This window comes from Otolemur garnettii, unplaced genomic scaffold (assembly GCF_000181295.1).
Source record: "Otolemur garnettii isolate 467f Iridium unplaced genomic scaffold, OtoGar3 scaffold00046, whole genome shotgun sequence".
In the NCBI taxonomy this organism is placed as follows: Eukaryota; Metazoa; Chordata; class Mammalia; order Primates; family Galagidae; genus Otolemur; species Otolemur garnettii.
In genome coordinates, this window is record NW_003852441.1 from 3,360,821 (window position 1) to 3,372,242 (window position 11,422).

At 40.3% G+C, this 11,422-nt stretch overlaps 1 protein-coding gene across 1 annotated transcript in view; it reads right to left on the minus strand.

The window, feature by feature from the left end:
- ZNF624 (zinc finger protein 624) overlaps window positions 1-628 on the minus strand; it is an 18,783-nt gene extending 18,155 nt beyond the window's left edge. The window contains exon 1 of the mRNA XM_012805999.2: window positions 533-628. Within this exon, the coding sequence (XP_012661453.1) occupies window positions 533-619 (87 nt within the window). The 5' untranslated portion in view covers window positions 620-628. The remainder of the gene's footprint in view (window positions 1-532) is intronic.
- Between the last annotated feature and the right edge of the window lie 10,794 nt (window positions 629-11,422).

Genomic DNA, 11,422 nt, shown 5'->3' on the forward strand with positions numbered 1-11,422 from the left:
CCACCTCTGGCATATGAGGCCAGCAACCTACTCCTTGAGCCATAGGAGCCGCCCAAAGTTTGATCACTTCTTAATGGGTAGAAAAGAGATGACAGAGAGGGGTATAAAGGGAATGGCCCCTATGAATTAGGGTTGGGGTGTGAGTGTATTTGTGTACACATTTTTTCCCCCAAATTTCCTATATAAAATTTCCCAGTTGAAAAATATTATATGCTTCATCCCCATAAATAACTGAGATTTTTCTGGGAATAATACAAATAAATACAATACAAAACTAAAGATGCTTATCATAATGAAAGACAGCCCAGATATTTTTGGAAAGATCATGTGTCCTGATAGTTGGTTCAGTGTATGGTGAGTCCTCCTATAGATTACAACCTTTACGTGATGAAGCCAGTTTTCATGGGTCAATTTGCTTCCGTTCCTAGAAGGAGAGGTGTGCATAAAGAAGAAAAGTCACAAGACTTCAGGAAAAGTAAACAAGCTTTCAGACTAAGACAGCAGGTCAGAAACAGAGGAAATACCAACTCACCAGAGGTCCAACTGAAAAAACCACAGCAGCCATTATCTCTGCTTCTGTGTCCCCCTCTCTGGAAAGAGTGGAGTCTTGTAGAGACATATCTGAGGAAGAGAAATCACCATGAACACCAGTCCTGCCTTGGGAATTGCAGACTCACCACGTTGGAATCCTGACATACAGGTGAGCGTACCCTCTCCAAGCAAACACAAGAATAACCACAAGATCAGCGAGAGACAAAGATCCTTGCTCCTGGAGAGCGTGAGACTTTAATGCTGTTAAATGTAGTCACAACTAGTAGGCCAGACATTGTACAAGGAGATTTTAAAATATTTTCTCATTTAATCTTCTTATCAACCCAATAGGAATATTCCCATTCCATAGATGAGGAAACTGAAGCTTAGAAAAATCAAAGTATTTACCCAACGCCGTGAAGAGACCTGACTCCAAATCAATCTAAGTCCAAAGCCTGTATCTCTTCCACTAAGTCAATATGCTGTGTGAAGTGAAAGAATATAATTCAATCTTTCTTTGCCACAATCACCACCTCATCTAACAATTAAATATTCTAAAAGTCTCTTCTTCTGCTGTTCTTGTGAAAAGTCAGTTTCCTAACATTTTCAGAGACCTCAGCTTCATGTAAGGAAAACACAACAACTTCAAAATTTAAATGATACTAGAAACTCTGACATGTCCTCCCAACCTCATATTCAAATATATCTTTATCCTTTGTATATTAGGCAAATCTAAATAAAAAGGAAGTGAGGATAATAATAATCATAGAAGGGATATGAAATTCAATGCACAATGCATTTAGGATTAGTCCTTTTATATTGAAAAAAAGTACATGCCTAATACAGGTTTTATACTGTGGACAAATAGGATGGACCTTATTGAGGGATGGCTGGGCACAGGTTCCACTTTTCTAACTTTGATTAAGGATATGATATTTTCTAACTTTGAATAAGGATATGATATTGTCTTATACCAAATGGTATAGACTGTTATATAAATTCTTCTAGAATATAACAGCCTCTTAAGTCTAAGGGCAGTGACATAATAAATATCCAGTTTTTGAGAAACTGTACTGTGTGCAATAAGTATTACAATCATATAGCCCTTCAAGTAGAAACTTTGTTATGCTTAAACATGCTGAACCCACTCCTGCCCCGAAAGTGCACCTTGCTTCCTGTAAGGTTGTAGCTTCTGTTCAATAAATACAGCAGAACTCAATTGAACCTTATAGTTTATACCAATGCAAACTTTAACCATTATCTTTATATTGACATAAAACCAAGGCTGTCATGAATGCAAAAACATTAGCGATATAGAAATGATATAGATATGAGTATAGTGAAACTTACACTGTCAAGGCCACTAAATTAATTTTCTAACTTCAAGAGGAGACCAGGGTTGAGCGAAATCAAGAAAATATGTGAGTATCTTAAAAATGTAGAATTTTTCGATGCCACCGGGTTTCACTAAGCACAATGAAAATGTTTTGGTGGAAGAGAAACAATGAGAAGTTGAGTGAGGGACAAGAGCGCAGTGTGGAGGTGAGAACCTGGATAAAGAGCACAGAGGAGTTTCCTACAATGAGACCTCAAGGTTATTAAAATATCCCCAGACAGACAGACAAAATAGACTTCCTGTGGCTGAAATGAGCCACACCAAAGCAGAGTCTAAAGGCCAGCTGGGTTAATCAAATATCCCTTGTTTCTAACCACCAGGAGGTTTCTTTCCTGGAGTTAAGCAGCAGTGAAAGCACCACCAAAACAACTACAGATGGAAAATTTCCCAGTTGCCTGATACCAGCCCAACAGCAACCAACCCCCACCACCTAGTGGTCACACCACAACTCTGATCCGACAAAAGACCAGTTTTTGTTATTTATTGATAAATAGCTTGGACAAAGGACAAATATTATCTTTATTGATAATAAACATTATTTATTGATAAATAGCAGCAGCCCTCAGGGCTGTTTTGGCCAACTTACACAGGCTGTGCACAAACTCTCTTTGTTCCCTACAGTTCACCTTTTGATATAAAGAGCCAAATTACCCCTCATTTTAAGGCTGAAACCTCACCCTGAAATGAACACGGAATGTATGTTACATGTTTGCCCCGTGTGCACCTGCCTTCCTTCCCTCATGAATATTCATACCCCCCCCAAGTCTGTAGGTAAGGCTGATCCTGTGACACATATTATACATACCAGCCTCCCCCACCCTTCTGCAGCGCATGCAGATTGTTTCTCCCTTTGAAAATAAAGTTGTTTCCTTTCCGTCCTCTGTGGCGCTTCTTCTCATGGTCTTTTGTTAACAAGATTACCGACAAAAGTGGTTTTACTTTACATTAGTGTTTCTCCACATTTTTTGTTGGTTATGGATCCTTTTGAAAACCTAATGAAAATTATGATTCCACTCTCAGAAACTCCCACATATAATCAGAGGGATCTCAATTCTGAGGATGCTCACTCTCACTAGACATGCTTATTAGAAAGGAAATTCTTTAGCTTCATCTGAGACCTAAGTCAGGGTCTCAACTCTAAGTGAAAGTACCTTAGGTTTTTAACCTTAAGTATTGTCCTAAAGTCAACTCTTGAACCTCAAATTAAAAACTGTTTTTTACACCCCTTGAAAATCCAATTGAAATATGTTTTACCAAAAGGATTCAGGAACCCAGGCAAAGCTTTGCCCCATTTAATTTCTTCATTTGAGTTTCTGCCTCCAGCCAGGTGTTCGTTTAAATATTCTTCATCTTGTGGGTTCAGAAGCAATGATTTTGCTAAGTTTGATGACAATTTAAAACAATAACTGAAACCGCCCTAATGAATATTAACAATAACTTCATATCAACACCAATAAATCTTAATTTGGTGGTGGTGGGGGGTTTGACCCTATTTGAGAATCTGACTCTGTCCAGAACAATGCACATTCATAAGTGATGATGCAAATTATTTTAAGGAGCTTGAAGACCAACTCTCTCCCAATCCCTACTCTGACCCTTAAGAAGCCCAGTTTTACAAGGTTGCAAAGAACCAAAAGAAACAATAATATTTCCCCTCCTACACCAAAGCAAATGTACAAATGGCAACATAAGACATTTCAATTCAAGGAATATGAGCAATAGTTTTCTGCACCTTTAAAATTTATTAAGAATGACCCTGCATCATTTATTTAAAATTTCTTCTTCTTCTTCTTCTTTTTTTTTTGTTTTTGAGACAAGAGTCTCACTTTGTCATCCTTGGTAGAGTGCCGTGGCATCATAGCTCACAGCAACCTCAAACTCTTGGGCTCAAGCGATCCTCTTGTCTCAGTTTTTCATTTTTAGTAGAGACAGGGTCTCACTCTTGCTCAGGCTGGTCTCGAACTCCAGAGTTCAAGTGATCCACCCACCTTGGCCTCCCAGTGTGCTAGGATTACAGGCATGAGCCACTGCACCTAGCCTAGAATTTCTTTTAAAATCTGTAATGATTAATAAAATTCTCCTTGGCAATAAATCATGCATATCATGCTAGTAAAATGTTTAACCAAACTGCAATAAACATTTTATTTCATAATCTAGGATTTCTTTTAAAATCTGTAATGATTAATACAATTCTCCTTGGCAATAAATCATGCACATCATACTAGTAAGATGTTTAACCAAACTGCAATAAACATTTTATTTTATATTCAACATACAGTATAGTCAGCTTGACCTAGATTGTGTAAACATCATATATAGAAAAAAAAAATCCGCAAGGAGTAAGCCAAACTACTAAAACCTCTAAGACCTGGGGCTGTGATATTTATCCTTATTTCTACTTTTCTGTATTACCCAAGTAGACAACAAGAAGTATCTATACATGTATAAGCAGAAGTCTGGTGTAAGAATAAAATCCCAGAGTGGCAGTCCATATCCTCAGTCAGGTTCGAACTTTGGTTTGGCTACCGTGACTATAGACAAGTCACTTGAACACAATCAGTTATTAGCAAATGAGAGTAACCACCTGCTTCTCCTTCCCCTTTGACATTATACAGAAGAAATCTAGGATAACACACGTATTTCACCAGTCACAATTTCCCTAGATATTTTGTTTTGGATGCTGTCTCTCCAAGCATTGCAAAAGTATTAAGAAAAAGGGAGAAACTTCACCTATTGTGGTTCCTAAGCCAGTGTAGCTATTTAAAAATAATAAAGGGTCCATGTCCTTGCTGAGAATTTCAGCACCACAGACCAGTCCAGCATTTCCTAACCAATGCAATCATACTATCGTCATGTCAGGGAGTGAGTGACGAGTGATTTAAAGGTGATTACAGTGCTCGAAATGCCAAAAATGAGCTGACAAAGAAAAGCTGCCTCAGTTACTAAGAGTAGCGCAGGTCACCCTATTGGAACCCTACTTCCAACCCTGCTGTCTCACAAGCCAGAATGGAAACGCTCCCGCCACCTCTGCCCGCTTTCCCCAACTGCCCTTCGCTCTGCACTCGCGGGTTCCAACCCTCCTAACGCCAGCAAAGGCGCGGGACGGGGAAGGCGGGGAAGGCACCCTCAGGGCCCCGACCGCCCGCGACGAGCCCCTCGCCCAAGCTCTGCGAACCGAGCTGCGCAACCCCAGGGCAGCCAGGGCGGCCCGGCCTCCCGCAGAGGCTCCCGCGTTCCCACCCGGGTTCGGAGACCAGACAGGGCGGAGAACCGCCCTGCGAAGGAGGCCGTGCCCAGCCGGAGCCTACACCCAGGCAGGAGGCCCTGCCCCATTCGCCTCTCGGGGGTGGGCGGGTCCGCTTGGGGGCAGGGGCTCTGCAGGGAAAGGCCACGCCCCGGACGCCGCAGGGAGCCTAGCGCGAGGGAGGGGCGGCCGAGAACCCAGGCTTGGCGCCCGGGGCAACGAGTACCTGGCGGCCGAACTGAGGACAACTGAGGGCACTCGCAGAGCAGGGCGGGAACGCTTCCAGCAATGGCGCCCGCTCGGCGGGGCCGGCCTCAGGGCAGGCCCGCGCCTGCGCGGGGGCGTCGGAACTACAGTACCCAGCATCCTCAGCTCCCACTCGTCCCCTTCCCCTGCGCTAACGAAGGAATTGCTGATGTATTCTTCCGGTGAGTTGAAAAATTCAAATTGGATACACTTCTTTTGAGAGACTGTGACTACGTATCAAAGCACCAGCACTAGAGACAAAGAAGAGTGACACAACTTGCCTTGGAACATTTAGGTTAGACTGAAGAAAGCAGATGGAGAGAACAGATAGACCTTCTGCAATTTATTTTAAATCTGAGCGCCCAGCAGGTGTATGTCCGGGCTTTTGGTTTTCTTTTGTTTAAGTTCTTGCCTGAAAAATATAGATCATGCCTTCATTACAATTTCTGGGTCTTTGAACCAGAGCATCCTGTCTCTACTCATCTAAATGTTAATGATGATGATGATAATAATATGATTTCCTTTGCCCTACTTCTAGTCTTTCTTTTTTTTTTTTAGGTTTCTTCTGATTTGTTTAATTTTTGTTTTTATAAAGCTCTTTATAATTTTTATAAAGCTGTAGCATAAAAATTGTGATGTATTTCTTTCTTTCTTTTTTTTTTTTTTGGCCAGGGCTGGGTTTAGAACCCACCACCTTTAGGCATATGGGGCCAGCACCCTACCCTTTGAGCCATAGGTGCAGCCCCATCACAATTTTTATGCTACAGCTTTATAAAAAGTCCAGCTAGGGACCCTGTAACCTGAGGAAAAACATGTGGGTGAATTTCCTGGGTTTCATTTTTGCCTCATGTATCTTGGCCTGGGTGCCTAGGAAGTTGTCAACCTAAAATGTCAATAGATACAGGGAAAAACAAAACAAACACCAAAAAAAGCCTGCTCTCTTCAGCCAAAGAACTAAGAAAAGGGCAATGTGGCATGCCAAAAAACTATTAAGATAAGAACCAGTATACTCCAGCCAAATGCCACAGAATAAAATGGTGATCCCACCCTATCCCATTAGCAAAGGCTCACTAGGAGCCTAGACTTCTACCATCACCTAAGTGTATAAAGGGTGTCCCTTTGCCCCTGCAAGGGTGATGTCAGAGAAGGCAATGTGAAGAATAAGGACTTTCATTCACACCTGCTGGTAGTGAGCCTTGCCACACACAGTATTAGTGTGTGCCTTGTGAGAAGCAGTAATTAGGTGTTCCTGCCCTCTGACCTGAGGTGTTATCAGTGGTGATCCAGTGAGGAAGTTCAACCCCTCCCCAGCAGTAACAAGGAATTTCTCCTCCTCAGAGCTGTCATTGGAAGCTAAGTAGGGAACTTAGATCTCCACCTCTGTCAGGTTTGTTAACAAGATGTTAGGTCCATGTTCCCTGGCTCTTGGTTCCCTGTACCAAAGAATGGTTACTGGTACTAACCAAGATGACAGAATAAATAAGCAGAACAAGTAGATGCAAGCAGGCAAAGGGCCAAGATTTATTAAAGCATAGTACATTTCAGAGAGGGAATGGGTTTATATGACGAAGATCCTGAGTTTAAAGACAGAGTGTAGTAGGCATAATACACTCTCAAAGTTAGTAGAGAGCAAACTGCTTCAATGAGCAACAGCAGCCCCCTAGGGTTAGCATTTGTCCTTTTATGCTAATCCTTAATGATCAAGGAGTGGAATATTCATAATTTTTCTGGGTAAGGGGGAGAGTTTCCAGAACTGGTAGTCCTCCCCTTTCCTGACCTTATAGGGTAACTTCTGAGGGTTGCCACGGCATCTGTAAATTGCCATGGTGCTGGTGGTGATACTATGCTAATGACGGTAGGTCACTTGGGGACACTGTCACCTTGTTTATATGCATGCTCCAAAGACTACCTTTTGTGGCATTGATCATATCACCAGTTTTTGGTTTCTCTGCCTCTTTCTGGTTGGTCAGTACTTGGGGATCCCTATCATAGATCAAACATCTGTTCAGATCTTAGAAACCCCTTAGTTAAAGCATGTATTCCTTTTTGGAAGCCTCTTCTGGTCAATATGTTCCTCTTACTGTAGACAAAGCATCTCCTAGTGCCATCAGTTCTTCACCCTCCTTATCCATTCCTAACACCCCCACCTAGCCATAATCAGGTGGTGAACTTCTTCCCTCACCAGAGTGAGGAAGCTTGCCAAAATGCAAGATTTAAGTAAGACCCAGAGTATTATAATATTCAAAGTGTCCCTAAATTTGGCAGAAGACATACATCTACAGATTCAAGATAGTAAGAAAATGTCCAGCAAGACAAACACAAGGACATCCAGGCTAAAAATGATAATGATCAAATTCCTGAGAACTAAAGACAGAAATCCTGAATGCAGGAAGAGAGGAATAGCACTTTATGATAACAGAAAAATGAGTGACCACAAATTTTTTGTCCAATACCATGGAGGCCAGAAGAAGGTAGGACAACATTTTTCAAGTACTAAAGAAAATACCTTAACTCAGAATCCTGTATCAAGTGAAAATATCCACCAGAAATGAAGAGGAAATCAAAAGATGAAGGAAAACTAAGGTTTAATAATTTGTCACAAGCAGACCTACTCTAAAAGAAGGGCTAAAGAAGTTCCTGAAATTGGAAAGGAAATTTTTTTTTTAAGTGAAATTTGGAGCATCCAGGAAGAGGCTAGAAAAATGGAAAGAGTTAAAAATATATAGTTTTGTAATAAACTTGTTTAGGAGGGCAAGCCTAAGCAGAGATGACATTTGAGTTATAAATTTACCCCAATTGTATTGAAATAGTGCTTGGCTAGATTTTCACTGAATTGACTTGGATTAAGAAGGAAACATTTCAAAAAAAAAATAAAGATTCTTCTTTTTATTAATGTAATAATTTTTAGTATGTAACTAAATTTCACCTTCAGTCATTTAATCCTGAGAAAATTCATTGCCAGGTGTGGCAGGCAGAATAATACCCCCACAAAGATATCCATATCCTAATCCCCAGAAACCACGAATATGATACCTTATGTGACAAAAGAGACTTTGCTGATGTGATTAAAGACATTGAGATGGGGAGAGTATATTAGATTATCCAGGTGGACCTAGTTCAATTTATGCCCCTTTAGAGTGGACAACCATTCCTGGCTATGGTCAGAGAGGAAGTGACTACAGAAGAAAGGTGGAGTGGGATGTGAGACTATGGCAAAGTTGCGTGCAGTAAGGTACCCACAGCTGAGGAACATGAGCAGCCTCTTAGAAGCTGGAAAAGGCAACGAAATGGATTATCCCTTTGAAGCTGCAGAAAGGAACACATCCCTGTCAGCACCTTTATTTTAGCCCAGTGAGATCCATGCTAGACTTGTGATCTGCAAAACGAGTAACAGATTTGTGTTGTTTTAGGCCAAAAATATTGCAAATGACTGTGGATTTCTAACACAAAACTATGGAAGCCAGAAGGAAGTGGTGTCAACCCACAATCTAAGTTTAATTGGTGACAACACAGTAAAAATTCTTCCCATCATGGTTCTGACCTAAGGACTAAATTCCATTGCTTAATATAAACTGTGCTAAAACTCTTCATGGAAATGAGCTGAAAACTATTGAGTGCCTAAATCTAAACATTTATAGCAGAGAAACTAAAGTGAAACTAAAAATAAGCGAATAAGCAGCATGGGTTATGATACCCCCATATGCAGTATACAGTTAAGCAGGAAATGTTGACAGTCCTTTATTTGAAGAAGTATAGATGTTGAGAAAGAGAAGTTTATCAAGCACATCAGAAGAAGGACCAACCTCTTGTGCCCTGGAAGTCAAGCTGGCTCAGAACATCAGTAACCAAGAAAACCTTGGAAGCTTGCAGAGGTGATGGGCTGGTTTCCCAGGAGTGACCTTAGTCTTTCATGGTGGAATGCATCAGGGGAGGGGATGCCTTCTTTTCTAGATTTTGTAGAAAGTACCAATTTGTTTGTACCATGCGAACTAGTTAGACTCAGCATCAAAGCTTTCTCTAACCCACTTTGGTAAGGATAATGTATTTACATATCAGCTTCAGATTAGGAGTTCAAGCAAGAGTGAACCTTCAGATTCTATTCTCAGAAATATCTCCCCATCTGTGTTCAGTGGAGGTGATGACAACCCTGGCATATTCTTAAGTAAGACTGTTTCATGAAATCAGATCTTAAAAAAGCAAAGTAGTCATGGTCTTCATGTTCTACCAAAATAGAACTTGTGACTGTTCTATGATAATATTTTTCAAATCAAAGGTACACTTTAAAAAGAATAACACATTTAAGACTTTACAACTTTGCAATTGTTTCCATCTGATTGTTACCAGCACTTACAAGAAAATCTCACTGCAATGGCTCTTTGTCTTTGTGTTCTCATGCAGCTCACTGGAAAAAAGTCATGTGGCAATTTTACAGGACAGGACTGTGACGGCCACTGTTGCATTTCTTTTGATAGTGACATGTGCACCGTGTCCTACCTCTTTTATGGAAGCCGTATTTCTAAGTCTTTCACTCAGCACCAGGATTCTAAAAGTGAGCTACAAATAAGTTTATGTTAAAAAGAGCTTTCTTTACTTCTACTGGAATTGGAATTATAAGTTATATTTTATATTTTTATTGGCAGATTTTTTTTCTTCTCTCAGACATTACTGCCCTTTAAAAAAAATTTCTTATAGCATAACTGTGTACATTAATGCAATCATGGGGTACAGTGTGCTGTTTTCATATACATAGCATAACTGTGTATATTAATGCAATCATGGGGTACAGTGTGCTGTTTTCATATACATTTTGAAATACTCTCATCAAACTGGTTAACATAACCTTCATGTCATTTTCTTAGTTATTGAGTTAAAACGTTCATACTCTGCTTTTAGAAAGATTCACTTGTACCCTTGTAAGATAAACCATAGAGGTGACCCCACCAATCACCCTCCCTCCCCCCATCCACCCTTCTCACCCCCCCCTTCCTATATTCTAAGGCTATAATTAGGTTATGAAATTCCTATAAAAGCTATGAATTAGTTTCAAAGTAGGGCTGTGTACATTGAATACTTTTTCTTCCATTCTTGAGATACTTTGCTAAGAAGAACATTTTCCAATTCCATCCATATAAACACATTACTGCCCTTTAACAAGGCTCTTGAGCTTAATAAAAGTAGTCTCTAAAAATTGTTATTTTTTACAATTTAGAATGAGATAATTTTAAGTTAAATCAGTTCTTGGCCCATTGCTAACTGCAGCTGCCTTTTGGTGTAATTTAACATGTATGTGCTGGGCATTTACATCAGTGATATTCAGCGATTGACTTAATATGGTTCTAATAGCTTAGAGGAAGTAATGACGATGATTTGAATGAGTCTTTTCCTTTTGCAAAAAGTACACACACAAAAACTTCACAAAACACAGTATATAAGTTTTTAAGGATTTTCAAACGCAGCTAAATATTTCACAAACTGACTTGCATACATTATGTATTTGTTGTAGGTGGAATAACATGAAAAAACTTTAAAGTTAGTGCTTTATTCTTTTCTTTTGAACATATAAAAATTATTTTATTACTGGTGTACAGTGGTAAAAGTAGAAACACATTAACTAGGAGAATAAAGAATAACAAGATGGACATACTGTCAAAAAGAACTCAAAAACCCCACCCTGCGAGCTTTTTTGTACTGGTGGAGACTCAGATGTGATGGTCTTGATCTTAGTTTTCACGACGATAATGACGTCCTCAGTGGAGATTCCGGTCTTCTGTGATATCTCAGACATTGTCACCAGCTCCATTTTAATGACTGGTGGCTTGGGCAGGTCTGAGAAGGGTGAGGGAGCAAGCTGTCCAGAAGCTGCTTCAGCACCAGCACCAGGACCCTCGGTTGTCCACGCCTGGCTGAAGTGAAGATGGCTTTCCTGCTGTCAGAGAAGTGCTTTCTGGTCACCAAAATAAAAGCTATCTCCCCTTTGAGGAGCTTGGTGATGTGTTTGTCATTTT